Here is a 15,722-nt window from a genome sequence, read left to right as displayed (position 1 = left end):
GATATTATCACTGTTAACTTTCATATTATGTCCCAAACCATATTTTCCACAATACTAACTGCAAAAATAGGGATTCCAAGTAGGCATTTGTATTCTGTCTCCTCGAAGATACACAGCATTAAAGGAACACTTTATTTAACCTGACTCAAAGATTTAATACACTTAGTCCCTCAACCTTATTTTTGCTGAAGTAGTCCAATATAGGAAACTGATGTATTAAATGAAAGAATATTGCATATTCCTGATTCCACAGTAATTTTTACAGTATCTTTAATAGTTCTTTCTTAAAAAATGAATAAATTAGGGCCTCTCCAGTGGCGCAGTGGGTTGAGTGCAGCGCTGTGAAGCTGTCTGCAGCCTCTGTAGCACAGGTTCAATTCCCGGCTGGCCAGGGAGATACCCACATAGCATGGCAGACCTCTCCTGTCTTGCCTGCTGCTACCCTCAGCAGTGTCTTCAGTCTGTCTGCCTGTTCTGCTCCCTGCTCTGTCTCTGGTGAATCCTCTCACCCTCCCATGCTTCTAGCCTGTGCCCCAGTTCTTGTATAAATAAAAATAAATCTTAAAAAAATGAATAAATCAATGGATTAATGAATAAATGGATGGATAAACAGACGGAGGATGAATAAGTGACTAAAAGTAATACTTAGGTCTAACACAACAAGTATAATTTTTTTTTTTTAAGATTTATTTATTTATTTATGCAAGCACTGGGTACAGTCAGAAGCGCGGGAGGGTGAGAGAATCCACCAGAGCCAGAGCGGGGAGCAGAGCAGGCAGAAGGACCGAAGTACACTGCTGAGGGGAGCAGCGGGTGGCAGGAGAAGTCTGTGCGCCATGTGGGACCCTCCTCCGGTGGCCGAGGAGCAGCCGGGGATCGAACCTGCGCTGCAGAGGCTGCGGGCAGCTTTACAACCCAGCGCTCAACTGCTGCGCCACCGGGGAGGCCCAACAAGTATAATTACTAAATACAGTTAGAGTAAAGATGAAATAAGAGTTGTGCAATATGCTACCAGCAAGATAAATTAACATTTGCGATATAAAAATATCCTGTAGTCTTTTAATCAACATATTAACCTTTTAGAGGGCATATCTTCCGTATCTCTTCCTGTTTTACCTCATCGTTCCTAAAATTCCTTCTTCCCGACCAACTAGGTCTTCTGTTATATGATGAGCTCTCTTTGTATTTCTATCATATGATATTACAGTTGCATGTAATTTTTCTGCCTCCCCTATGGTTACACCCAATAGTCTCAAACATTTATCAGGCACTCCTTTAAGCACTTTACATATTATCTCATTTGCTACTACACTCTGACCAGTAGCTGTTTTTATTTTTCTAATTTTGCGTATGTTTATACCGAGGAGTTAAGGACCTTGCTCTGGGCTACACAGCTAAGCAGTGAGGGAGCTGAGATACCACCCCTGATGCCCATGTAAAGAACCCTTACTTGGCACCACTTTCTTCTGCCTATATTCCCTTCAAATTAGAGAGATAGTTTATCTTTAAAAGCAAGAGTTTTTGTATTTGGGAGGGAAAGAAAAAAATAAAGGCAAGAGTTCCCCCCCCCCCCCCGTAACTCAGCTTCTCACACATATGAGCTCCTAGGACAATGAATCAAGTAAATGCCGCATGCCTAGATTGAAATTGTTTCAATGAACTGCAATACAGTAAAATTGTTTATCATAATGGTTTATGAGACATTAAAGAAAGGTTTGAAAGGAACAAATCCTTTAATAGTTAGAAAACACTGTATTTTGCAAGATATACTCCATATTGACAGCTGTTCAAAAATAAAAAATGTCCTTTGAGTTCTAAATGCCATAGTTCTATTCAGCTCATATACCATGTATCTAACTAAATAAAGGTTTTTCGCTTCAAATTTCATATTCAACTATACTATTGTTGCTTCTTACTTTGTTGTAATAGTAACAAAATATGGTACCACATGCTGATGAAGCTATTTAAAAGAGCAGCTTATTCCCAGTAAAGCTTTAACATTGTTAGTCAGCTGATGCTTACAGATTAATGTCACAATTAGTATTTGGATGTTTGATATGCCAGCCTCCTGGGTGTGGAGCTCTTGTAAAATGCTGTGGGCTCAGTTGGGCACTTTGTTGACATAGCTCACAAAGGTAATATAAATAGACATCTGCTGGGCATCTACTGAGATGGGGTTTGAAGACATGGCTGTATGTAATGAGCTTTGATACAGCTTAAAAAGAAAAAGACTTTCAACATGAAAATACTGTTTTCAGAAGGTAAATATCACAACACATTTTGTTGACTATTATATGATCATTAGGAAATCAAATTGTATAAGTTCAGCATCAAATTGTATAAGTTCAGCATTTATACTGTGGATTCCATGGATTGTGAACTGGTTGTAGTTTGGTCTAGACATTAGTGTGAGGGGAAAATATATCTTTAAATCTTTTTAATGATTGAAACTGATGCTAGCCATATTCTTAGAATTGAAACACACTGAGAAGGCAAAATGAGTCCATGATGTTTGAAGTCTATTGCATTTTACTAATCTTTCTTGAAAGGTTTTTAATTCAGTTTTTCCTGAAGTCCCATAGATTATTATAATCTTCAACCGGTCGTATTTGAATCTGTGGGTTCTGGAAAAGCTCAGTAATGGCATATTTCCTTAGTTTAAAAATTCTTAGTTTAAAAATTCTTGTGCAATTGTGTTTTAGATCTTCATGAAACATGAGATGATGTAGATGATTGTATTCAATAACTTGACTTCATAATTTAGAATAAGAAGTCAAAACTATAGAGACTTGCTTAAGTTATACATTTTAGGAAGATCAATGCTAGAAATCTAAGAATTATGTGATGACTTTCCTGAATTACAAACACACACACACACGCACACGTGTAATTGACTGAAATGATGAAACTTCTAAATTTATATCAAAAGTCATAATTCCTAAGCCTTATTGAGGGCCTCTTTATTGATTTTCAACTGAAATCTATCACTAACAACTAAATATATTTTTATGTATCCCAGTGAAGGAAATTTCTTATACTTAGATGGTTTAAAATGTGATAAATTTAAAGAAAACAATTTAGTCTGACTATAGAAAACTTACAAATAGGCGTTCTACAATTAACCACTAATGGAAAATACAGGGTCATTATTTTCATTAATTTTCTAAGTTATATTGCAAATTTTGAAGTATAAGCATTTTCAACACTAACAGAATCTTGATCAGGTATTTGGTTGGCGATCTTTTGGATATTACAGGTAGGAGTCAGGTATAATGTAAATGGTATTAACTTTAAATTTTAATGTTATTTTGGTGAAAATTTGTTTCTAAAGTGGTTGCAAACATATTTAGTTTGGACTCTGTCCTGTTGTAAATGATAAAAGTTGTTTTGAAAGACCTGAAGTTTAGAGAAGAATGTAAAAATATACTAGCAGTAAATCTAAGCAGGTTATACTCATGAAATATAAAAAAAATGTGAAATAAGGTGTTTAAAGATTCTGAAGTTTGATTCCATTATTAACATATTTTGCTGTTCTGTTGACAATACTTTGTATGACATAATTCTACTTTTTAAGCAGTTAGACAAAAGACATGCTCAAATCATAAGGATTATTTTTTTATATAATGAACTAATTATACAAACCTTTGTGATGTGCTATTGCTCAATATCAAAAATCTCAGATGATCAGCAGTCTCATTTAAAACTTTCTAAGATGTCTAGATGGGTCTGTATTTACAAAGGCATCAATCTGTCAGCAAAGAAGAGTGGCATTGCTATCTTTCATGCCATTAGGATAGTGCTAACTATTTCTTGAATAGTTATGGGTTTGACTTCTTTAAAAGCTTGTATAGTATCTGTTGATACTAATGGGATATGGTAAATGGCTTTGGAGAAAGAGATTGCTGACATGCTTAAGTAGCCTCCTTGGAATATAAAATAAATATGTAAGATTTACCAGTTGGAAATTTACCAAGTGCATTAAAGTTTTTTTCAAGTCTGAATTGAGTAGAAATAAGTGGTGTCTTTTTAGAAATGAGTTATTTTCGTTAGACACTTTTATTATTTTTCACTACCCCACCAAGAGCATTAAGACAGACCTGGAAACTTCAACACATATACACATAGATGCACACACACACAGAGTAAAAGAACACATATTCAACTATACTATTGATCTTAAAATGGATCATCTGCTTTTGTACTCTTCACAGAGAATAAAAAGGATTTATTTGACTTTGTTATTATGATAAAGCTTAGGCAGGAGGAGATAAAAGTGGGCAAGAAGCACATAGGACAGACAGGTAGTCAACACATTGCAGAGGAGGAAAGAATTTCTGAAACTATAAATCTAAATGTTAAGTTAACCCATCAGTGGATGGGAAAAAGGAAAAATGCTCTAGGGAGCAAGATATTTATGGGTAGATTTAGATTAAAAAATGACAAAAGATTGTGCTAGAGAAGTAAAAGGTATGAGCTAATGGAGTAGACAACCACACTAGCATTTGAAGTCATGTAGTGTAATATTTCTGCATTTTAGAAAGATGATCTATTTTTGGCTGGAAAGGAGATGGAAGTGACAAGAATGGATACAGGATGGATAGTTTAAGGAGCTGCTCTGGGAATCTCTGTAAGAGAGTGACTTAAACTAGATAAGGGGTAGTGATGATGGGGAAAAAAGCAAGTAATTAAAAAACTATTTAGGATGTAGAATTAATAGAACTTTTTTGAGTAATTTGAGATGAGTAACAGATGAAAGAAAAGATAAGATCTAAGGTTTGAAGTAAGTAATTGAAAAAGATTATGGGAAGAAGGATAGATTTTCCCAGTGAATTGAAATTTAATTAAACTCGTTAAATCAAGCACTTACATAATTGCATTTTAAATTTCAGTGTTGTAAAGGGCAAAATTATTACAAAGAGCAATAAAAGTACCAAACAGGTGCATACCTGTGAGGTCTGGAAACCTCTTTCAAGATGTGAATGCTGACATAAGAATTGAAGGAAAAACAGGAAGCAGCAAGATGTGGCGTGGAAGGGCAGCCCTGGCAATGAAGCAATGAATGCAAAGGCTTTGCTCTGGGAGGGACAAAGCCATGTGTCCTGAGTGCCAAGAGTTATCCTGAAACCTTATTTTACCTTGGGAATGATCTCAGCTTCCAGGAAATTAAAAAAAAAAGTAAACCTGATTATTTTAGGCAACCAGCCATTGGCCAGAGTGTGGGCCTATATAGATGGGGATATTGGAGCTTTTCCATTTCAGGTTGAGGAGTCACCTGGAGAATAAAACTCATTGTTTAACTTATTAAATATTTAATAATTCCATTATGTATGTGATATATATGTAGATGAGTGCCAGATTATTTTTTTAAAATCATCTTTACCACTATTATGATTTGAGGGATAACATATATTCATCTATTTCAAGTATATAACTCAGTGTTTGGCAACCATACCAAGTGGTCACATTACTCATTAATATTTTCCCCTCCTTGGGTGGGATGATACACAGGGAGGAGCTGTGAAATGTTGTTCTGATGAAGACTTTACTAGGAACAATGTGTGGTGCTTGGTGGTTCTTCCCAAGAATAAATACACTTCCAAGCCCTCAATTTAAATGGGAAAAGAAAAGGAAACATAATATGTTTGCTTATTATGTTAGAAGACAGTTTTATTAACACAATATACATGCACACGACTGGACTGGCTATCCCTTCTCGTGGCTGTGCAGCCTGGCATTGCCACTGGTCACTCTTGCCAGCTGTGCTGCTCTTTCCATAATGAGTTTGTGGTTCTTCTTAAAGATTTGTTTATTTACTTATGCATAGAACTGGGATGTAGGCCAGAGGTGCCAGGAGAGAGGGGATTCACCAGAGACAGAATTGGTTGCACAACAGGCAGATACACTGAAATACATTGCTGAGGGGAGCAGTGGGGGAGACAGGAGAGGGCTGCTGCACCACGTGGTTAGCTCTCTGGCCAGGGATCGAACTCAGGCCTCAGTGGTGATAAAGCTGAGACTTAACCCATATGCCACCAGGATGAGCTGACTTTGTGGTTCTTAGAGGAGATGTGAGAAGTCTCAGCACAGTAACATTTACTGCACATCAGCAGCTCTTTGAACTCCTTGACATTGTGTGCTAGACACTTCCAGAAGCCCCTGGGCCGCATGTGCTCTTTTTTTCTTATTGCTCTGGTAACCAATGTTGGGCATCAAGATATGGCCCTTGAATCTTTTGCACACCTTGTTATCAGTGCCTCTGGGTTTCTACCAGTCACATTTAATTTTGACATGTAAGTCTGACTGGTGCCAGATGAACTACTTGTTTTTGTTATTGACTACCACGAGCTTCCTGAGGGGTTTGAAGACAGCAAACACCAAATAGAAGATGGCTGCCACCCCCGTGGGCAGTGCTGAAGGAGAGAGGGAAGGTTAAAATCACAATTTTTAAACATCAAGTCACATTCTAAATATCACTTTATTTTTTTTTAAAAGATTTATTTATTTATGCAAGCACTGGGTATAGTCAGAAGCGCGGGAGGGTGAGAGAATTCACCAGAGCCAGAGCGGGGAGCAGAGCAGGCAGAAGGACCGAAGTCCACTGCTGAGGGGAGCAGCGGGCGGTAGGGGAGGTCTGTGTGCCATGTGGGACCCTCGCCTGGTGGCCGGGGATCGAACCGGCGCTGCAGAGGCTGCGGGCAGCTTCGCAGTCCAGCACTCAACCGCTGCGCCACCTGGGAGGCCCCTAAATATCACTTTAAAATTCTTTATATATCCTCTTCCTATTTTTGTTTTGTTTATTTCAATTAAGACAATCCTCTGGTATCAGTTTTCAAAAGACAATGCCAACTCGAAAGTCCAATCTACATTGGTCTGAGGTGATTGTTTAATCTTCTGTTCATTCAGACATAAGGAAAATACTTTAACAATTGTTCATCTTCTCATGGGGATGTGTTGGTGCTGGAAGCGGGTATTAAACTCATTACCCTGAGCAGTGCCTCAGAACCTGTGGATGACCTTGTCATCTGTTACAAAGGGAAAATGTAATTCAGAACTTCGTACCACTGATCCATAATGAAATACCTCATTAATTATTTGCTGTTGGACTCTCAATTTTAATAAAGCTATCTAGGCATAGTGATAAAAAATACAACTTCCACTTTCTTCGATCCCTTTTTTATAGCTATTCCTTAATATTTTGAAGAATGACTTTTTTATATTTATAAAAGAATAGAATTCTGAAAAAGGAATGAGCCTTTTTGATGTAATATATATGGCTTATATATTTTTATAATTCTCTTATCTTTTTTCAAAAGATGTAGATAATGATGCTACCTTATGAACAGTGTTGTGTGGGAGCAAACCATATATGTGTATAAAAAGTGATTTTTTTTCTTGAGTATAGTACAGATTAAACTTCTGTGGACCCACTGTGAGGAATAATTTAACCTTCACTTCATGGGAAATAGTTGCATTGCTGGTAAATTATCTCACATTAATTGCACTATGGAAATATATATATCAATATTTTAAAATGCAGTAAGATTAAGATTTCAATTGGATATGATAAACATAGCCTAGATCACCTTTTCTTTGGCATTCTGCATTATTATTTTAAACTTTCTTAAGCCACCAGTAAGTGTAATCATGTAGACTTTTCCTGATGTATGCCTTTTACTATATTAAAGTGTTTCATGAATTTTGATACTATATTTGACCATTTTTCTTTATAAAAAAAGAAAGTTCACAATATACTAAAAAGTAATGCTAGATTTGGTTACCAGTTTAGAAAATACTAATGTCTTTCAAGTAATTGCTTTGTTTGTATGTCTCATCTATTATTCTTTATCTGAAAGTTGTAATTATTAGAGGGCCATTATTGTCCCTGAGCAGTAAATTAGGATCTTTTTATTTCCTTTTTCTTTAACCTATTTCTTAACTGATATGACAAACGTGGTTGAAAATCAAAATTAATGCTATTGTTAATGAAAAATGAGTCGGCAGCAGTAGTGCTGGTAATAGCAAACATGTCAGAGAGAACTCATTTTCGTCTTAATTTGGTGGAATGAATGGTGGCTTTGGAATAAGTTGTAATAAACAGAATGATGGAATGGTTAATGTTATAGTAGAATGGAATTTTACTTTGATTTACTAAAAAGATTCACAATAATAAGCAGCCAGTTGATTACCATTCACAAAACACAGTTGTCAGACATCAAATTATTTCTCTTCTGCCTTTTACTGTAAACAAATCAGGACTTTTAGATACAATACACATTAGTGGAAAAGACACTAAAATATTAATGGTTTCATAGGTTTAAAAGTTGGAAAATGACAAAAAAATACAAAGTTCATGACAAAAGACTAAATATCTAAGACTAAACAAATTTGGAGTTTTATCAATAGTTTTTTATTCACAAATTTTACTAAAATTGTGCATAATATGATAGAAGATTATCCTGTATTACTGAGTTCAAAGTACTATGGTTCTTACTAGGATTTTGTTACTTGATTTATTAGTTATTGGTAATCTAAATTTATTCTGTTTGCAACATTTAGTGGAAAACACATGAGGTAAGTGTGCCCCCATGTGGCTATAGTGTTTTTAAGAATGACAGGAAAAGGTCTAAATGGAAAGAGACTGATCGCTTACATTACCTAATGACTATTTACACCATCCCAAGCACAGGGTGGTCACTCCTATTTTTAAAGTTAATCTAAGTAAGACGTTTCACAATTTCTCCTATAGTTCTGACAAATATTTTATTTTTAGTGGCTGCACATGTTAACCAACACATCCACCTGTGATTCTGAAGTGGTAAACATTGAAAATACATACCCAACACAGAAGATTTATTTTTCCTCATAAACATAATGTTTGATTGAGACAAGTCTGAGTGATTATCTGCTGTATTTAAAAATATATTTTATGATCAAATGGTATAATAGATCAAGTAAGAAAAAGTGTATCAGGATAGGTCCATAGCCTAAAACAAAAAAAAAAATAGTTGCCTATTCGGTGGTTTTTTGGTTATGAATTTTGTTACTGTTTAGAATGTTTGATATCTATGGTTGTATATTGTAGACTCCACAAAATTTGACACTTTTTCATAGAACTTCTTTGTGGCATGGATAACTTGTATTTTGACACAAAAGTGTTAGTGAATATTCTTGACTTCATTCAACTCAAGATGCAAAGATTTATCTGTTGACCAGTTCATGCTTCTGGAAAAGTTTTTCAACAACTGGGTATTAGTTACCTTGTTAGATAAAACCCTACACCAGATCTGAGGTATCACAGTGTGTCTACAATCAGACAAATCTTAGAAATGAGTGATTTGGGAGTGCTAAAAGATAATCAAATTTGGGGACATTCTGAGTCAGAGAAAGAAATCTCAACTAAAAGAACAGGAAAATAAAAGCATAATCATATTTGAACATTAAATGACAAAGACTGACTGCTTCCTTGAGAAGCACTGACTGTAAAATCAGAAGCACTAACTGTACACTTAAAAGGTTCATTTTAATAGGGGTTTTAATTCTATTGTTGGTCCTTCCGGTGGGTCAAACTCCCTGGTCTCAGGGGTAGTTTCTCCCCAGGCTAAGGGAATAACTTCCTGTGCTTCCCATTTTGTTATTTCCCTCATCCCCAAATGCTGTGCATCAGCACTTTTTCAACCTTTTTTTATGTTAAAAAATTAAAATGTAAAATCACAAGTAGACACACACGTGCATTCAATAATGGAAACTTTTTTTTCTCCAAAATTCTCCTTAATTAAAAATTATTGGATAACATAACTGTTGATGTTTTTAAATATGAAGAAAATCACCTAAAATTTCAATTGTAGGGTTGGAAGAAATTTACCATTGAAAAAAACCAAACCTAGCTCTAATTTTAAATTTAATCATTTAGCATACTTAAATGTTTTCACATTACATTTCATAAATAGCAATGATTATCATTTTTTTTTGCAAAGATCAAAATTTATTTACTTTTAATAGACAAATTGAACTATTTAGACCCCATCCTTTGTGTCTGTGTTATCTAAAAGAGGTACCTCAAAGATAAGACTCAAAATCTGAAAAATAATGATCCTAACACTTTTTAAAATTATCTTTTTCCCTTCTGGAATCTTTTTACACTGATGGAGAAGAACAGGTTAAAGTATAAAATGAGAGAATAAAAATGCAAAGGTATGGATGAAATAATAGCATTCGTAATCTTATTTGAAACCTTGCATTGCATGTCTCCTATCAAAATATGGGGTTGTCATATATATTATTTCTCAGCTACAAAATATTTTTGAAAACTGAACTAAATGATTTTGCCTTTCTGTCCTTGTTATCTTAGGCTTCTTAATAATCTATATTCTTCAAGGGAATTTCAAATTAATTCTCTTAATTTAATTTATATTTTTATTTATCTCATTTGCTGATTACTCCTTTTTGTTTTTGAAAATAAGCCAACGTACTCTTAGCTACTCAAGGTGATGTATTAAGTAGTGATCATTCTTGTGTGTTTAGACTGGAAGGAAATATGTTGGAAAACAACAAGATGGCTACATTGAGATAGAACGACCTAATGCGCCTGAGCTACAGACTGGCAATGTGCTTAATTTATGTTCCTGTCATCTCTCCCAACTTGTAAAAACTTAATTGTTTTCAGAGTAGTTGTAAATCTTAAGAACTGACCTATTCTTGTGACCTGTATATCACCTTCTAGATGTATAGAGGGTAAAAAATAGAGATGCTTGAAAGTGCATACATTCTTTCAAAAGAAAAAAAAATCTTTTCATGAGTAATGATTTGGGTTTGTAAGGCACCAAATTAGCTTGCCATGTAACATTTAGAATGGATCATAAAGTACTAACAAAGAAGCACAATGTTTCTTAGAAAATCTCCTCATTACTGCTTACTTCCCACTTCTTATTCACAAAACTAAAACATACAAACACTAAGACATCAAATTATTTCTCTCTCTTGCAGTCCAGGATTGTTGTCCCCCAACTTTCAATTATAATAATGTTCCCTACGAGTCTGGAATGAGATGTGGAGCATGAGTGCTCCATTGAGGACTGTTGTTCAGTTTGAGCAGCCTCATACTGTGTATCTGACCATACATGGTCCCTTGCTTTTAACAGGGTTGGTGGGTAAAGATTTATTATTGAAATCCTCAACTCTAAGGTAAATTCAAATTTAATATTTTTCTAAGGAGAAAAATGTAGCAGGGAAAATTATATGCATTTCTTTGGCATATGTAAATTCCCTTTAAGTATGTATAGTGAGCGTTTTATTTGACTAAATAGGAGTAATGAACCAATAATATGCCACATTTATCATCTCTGAATAGTCTGTACAGTATGGACACAGTTACATATCTGCAAAAATGAATGTCTCTCACAATTTGGTTAATACAAAAAATATGGGATATACTGCATTTTTCATTGTTCTCGGATTTAAAATAGGACGTAATACAGAGCTTTATTTCCAAGCAAATTCAGTGTTATTGATATTTTGGTAATTCTGTAATAATTCATATCACTATCAGATGTAAGTGATAATACATTAAATTTCTTGAGTGAAAACATTTTGCTTCATAACACTAGTTTTATTTCTAGAAAGTTAATGTCTGTTCAAATTAAACCAATCACATCACATTTTATGTCTTGAAAAGCACACATGAACAAGAGTGGGAGAAAAAACAGGTTGATTAGAAAAGCCCACAATCTTTTAGATTCTCTTTGATTATTATATCTGTAACTGCATCAAACACGAACTTCACATTTTGAGTATCTGTAGCGCAGGTCATGTGGGAATAAATTTCCTTGTCTTCCTTTTTTAAATTCAGATCTAGAAACTGATTCTTGATGTAGTTCCCTGCATCTTCAAATGTATTTGGACCTTGAAAAAAAATTGCATTTTAAAAAGTAAAAGTTTAATACCAGTAAGTTCTAGGACTTCATACAGAGTATGGCATATTATTTTTTGTATTACAAAAAATAAGGATAATAGTGAATTATCAAGGGTCTATACAATATATACTATGTGGTCAGAACTATGTTTAATCTACTGGAGGCTTAAGGGTGCTAAATTGTAATATCTCTATTAAAAAGCTCATAATACAGTAAATATATATACTAATACTTATACAGAGTGAGTAATAAAGCATGTGTGTGTGTGTATCACTATGAACTAAAACAAGAAAAAAAATAGAAGATACAGATTTATGGGCTACAGAATGAGGTGTCATTCAAGCGAAACCTTGAGGGTTAACTACAGGAGAGAAGAAAAACAGTCAGTGAATAACCAGAAATTAAATGAGAATGGGCTGGATCATTCATTAGATTTCAGAGTAGAGCTGGGAAGCAGATGAAGAATCTTGTGAGAGGGAAATAAAAGATTTTTAAAAAAGATTTATAGGAAATCAAGTAGAATAGATGGCTTGGACCAGATTATGGACTAGTCGAAGTAGTTAAGATGGGATATATTAGACTTTAGAGAACTATTTTTGACTGATTATTTGATGGAGTTAAATGAAGAGCTAATGAAGATTATGCTTGAGTAGCAGGATACACAATGGATCAATTGGGAGAAGGCAGAAATAAAATAGGAATGCTAACAAATACAGGTCAGCTAAAAAGTGACACATTGATTGACCTTTAGAGTAGAATCTGTTCAGTGGGGACTTGGTACGGAATGGGGCAGTACCATACATATTTTCCAAAGAGGTAACATTTTATTCCCTGATTTATTATAACTAGGAGCAAAATTCCATGAGGGACAATCCTTATGTAATGTAATGTAACTGCTAAAATCCAAAACATGGACAATACTTAATGCTGATGAAGAGTGTAATCATAGAAATGCTTATTGATTGCCAGTGGGAATACAAAATGAAACAGTCACTTGGGAAGGCAAAGACAGTTTCTCATAAAGCTAAATAGACCTATTATACCATCCAGCAATTGCACTTCTAGGTATTTACACAAAAAACATATGCACACAAAAAAACCTATATGTGGATGTTTATAGTGACTTTATTCATAATTACAAAAAATTGGAAGCAATCAAGATGTCCTTGACTATATGAAAGGATAAAAAATAGGTTTGTTTATGGAATAGAATATTAGTGATAAAAAGTGAACAACTCATGAAAAGACATGGGGAAATTAAAATGCATATTGCTAAGTGAAAGATGTTGTTCAGAAAATGCCACATACTGTGATTGCGGGCATGACATTCTGAAAGGAGAGAACTATATAAGATTAAAAAGATCAGTGGCTTTCATTGCCAGTGGTTGTAAGACTGGTTGGAGAAATTAATAGGTAGAACACCAGGGATCTTTAGGGCAGTGAAATTAATATGTATAATATTGTCATAGCAGATACATGATGTACATTTTAGCAAAATCGATAGACAAAAGAATCAACCCTAGTTAATAATGGCTTAAGTTAATAATGTATTAATGTCTGCTCATCAACTGTAATGAATGTAACAAACCAATGCAGCATATCAAAAATAGAAAATTGTGGGAGTTGAATGAAGATAGACTACATGGGAATTCTGTATTTTCATTTTATTTTTTATGTACAGTAAATATGGCTCTAAAAATAGGCTATTTAAAAAGACCTAAAAATAAACCTGTTTAATTAATGATATCTATAAATACAGAAAAATAATCACTAATTATGCATGATATCTATTGTGATAGAATGCCTTGCTCAGACTAGCATCTAGGCCACCCATGAATTTAAGTGGTGATACTAGATTTCTATTTATGTTAACTCATAAATGTTGCCATCCTAACTCAATTTCAATAACAACAGAGCATAAAACTATTTACAAAAAAAGAAACAAGTTGTCTAAGGGGAAAACAACCCTACTCTAAAACCTGACATTTATAGTCATTGACTATTTGCCTCCCTATTATGTAAAAGATAATAGAGTGTGCAACGTTGTTTGATACATTATATAGAGTAGCAGCCGTGGTCTGTCTAACCTCCACCTGTTTATTCATTAGAACTATGTTTTACTGCAGGCGGTACAGAGGGTTCCTTTACTTGTTAGATTTTTTTCCAATTGGAATTATACACTGGACTAAAAAGTTATCATAAACCTCTAGCTCATAAGTATTATGTTAAGATCCAGATTGGGAAACATGTATATATAAAAATTTATGATCATTGAACTAATGGAAAAGTATCTTACCAGTATACTCTGGAAAGCAGATGCTAAGATGCACTTTGGTTATTTTTTCTTGAAAGAGATCTTTTTTATTTAGAAACAAGACAATGGAGGTGGTTGCAAAGTACTTGTGATTACAGATGCTGTTGAACAGGTGAAGGCTTTCCTGCATTCTGTTCTGTTAGGTATAAAGATGAGAATGTAGGATTATTATTTGTAAAATAGTGTTCAGCATTTTATACAGGATCAAAAAATAACATCTGTCTTTGGAAGGCCTTTATTGAGTTGAGAAATGTGGTTGTAACATTGGAAAGTGTAAACACTTGATTTTTTTTTTAACCCTGCTTTTATTTGCCTCTTAGACTTACCACTTCTTCATCTTCCACCAAGACCATGTCATATGCACTGAGTGCAGCACAAAATATAATGCATGTAACTCCTTCAAAGCAGTGAATCCATTTCTTTCTCTCTGATCTCTGTCCACCTACATCAAACATTCTGGAAAAAAAAAAGAATAATGAATCTTATAAATATCTTCCAAAATTTGCATTAGGATTAACATTTAGAGTTATAAATGGATGCCCTAAAACTTTTAAAAGGTATTATTTTAGATTTTTATTGATTACAACGTAAATCTTAGCTGTCCAACTTACAAGGATTCAAAAATAAAGTTCATCTTTTGATTTTCCTTATTCAGACTACAGTAAAATAATTTCACATACTGACTTTAAGTATTGTGTAATTTAAAGAAATTTAGAGTTTAACTAAAAAAATTGGTTAACCTTAGAAAATTTTGAATCTATATAAGTTCTCTTTAAGTAATAGAACCTACAAGAAGATTGTAAGCTACCATATTTCTGATTATGTGATTCTTACCTGTTCTAGCTTTTTGTGTATTCATTCATTCATTCATTCACTGTTTACACTCTGTACTGAATACTATGCTAGACCTACAAACACTATGATTAAGATACAGTCACTATCTTTAAAAAAAATGCTGTTTTGTTGAGAGAAACAAATGTTGTTATATTATGTAATAATATTCTAATATACAGTGAAAATGTGTGATACTAGAGGAAGATTTAATTCAGCTTACAAAATAATGAAACATAACCAGAGGAGAAGTTTGAAAATTTATCACTCCTCTGTCTTTGTATTTTGGTCAAAGTCACCATGATGAATATAGAATCTCAAAGAAATTAAGAGTTATTCTTAATACTTCCCTTTCCTTTATCTTCCATACAGTACACAGGAAAACATAGATATTAATTGATTCACTTTTTTTCAACTTCTTTAGTGTAAGCCACCAACATTTCTCACCAGGACCATGGCAAAAGTGTTGTCGCTGGTATCTCACAGCACTCAGAATTTTATTTTAATGTAAACCTAATTATATCTCTCACCTGCTCTCAACTTCCAAAGCCTTCTTTTCCCTTTAGAACAGGGAATAAACTTGACAACACTAAGACTATAGCTGTTTGGTTCTTGCTTACCTATCCAAGCTTAGTTCATCACACTTTTTTTTTTTTTGTTACAGTTAA

The 15,722-nt window shown here is 34.0% G+C and overlaps 2 protein-coding genes across 2 annotated transcripts in view; one reads left to right on the top strand and one right to left on the bottom strand.

Annotated features, from left to right (window-relative positions):
- The window catches only part of CD36 (CD36 molecule), a 232,862-nt gene that overhangs the window by 53,683 nt on the left and 163,457 nt on the right, over positions 1 to 15,722 (top strand). The window lies entirely within an intron of this gene.
- GNAT3 (G protein subunit alpha transducin 3) overlaps positions 11,644 to 15,722 on the bottom strand; it is a 39,727-nt gene continuing 35,648 nt past the window's right edge. Inside the window, exons 6-8 of the mRNA XM_037518497.2 lie at positions 14,550 to 14,679; positions 14,206 to 14,359; positions 11,644 to 11,898 (exon numbers count right to left, since the gene is read on the bottom strand). Of these exons, the coding sequence (XP_037374394.1) occupies positions 11,708 to 11,898; positions 14,206 to 14,359; positions 14,550 to 14,679 (475 nt within the window). The 3' untranslated portion in view covers positions 11,644 to 11,707. The remainder of the gene's footprint in view (positions 11,899 to 14,205; positions 14,360 to 14,549; positions 14,680 to 15,722) is intronic.

Source organism: Talpa occidentalis, unplaced genomic scaffold (genome assembly GCF_014898055.3).
Source record: "Talpa occidentalis isolate TD23 unplaced genomic scaffold, MPIMG_talOcc4v2.1, whole genome shotgun sequence".
Taxonomy (NCBI): Eukaryota; Metazoa; Chordata; class Mammalia; order Eulipotyphla; family Talpidae; genus Talpa; species Talpa occidentalis.
This window is presented reverse-complemented; position numbering and strand designations above follow the sequence as displayed.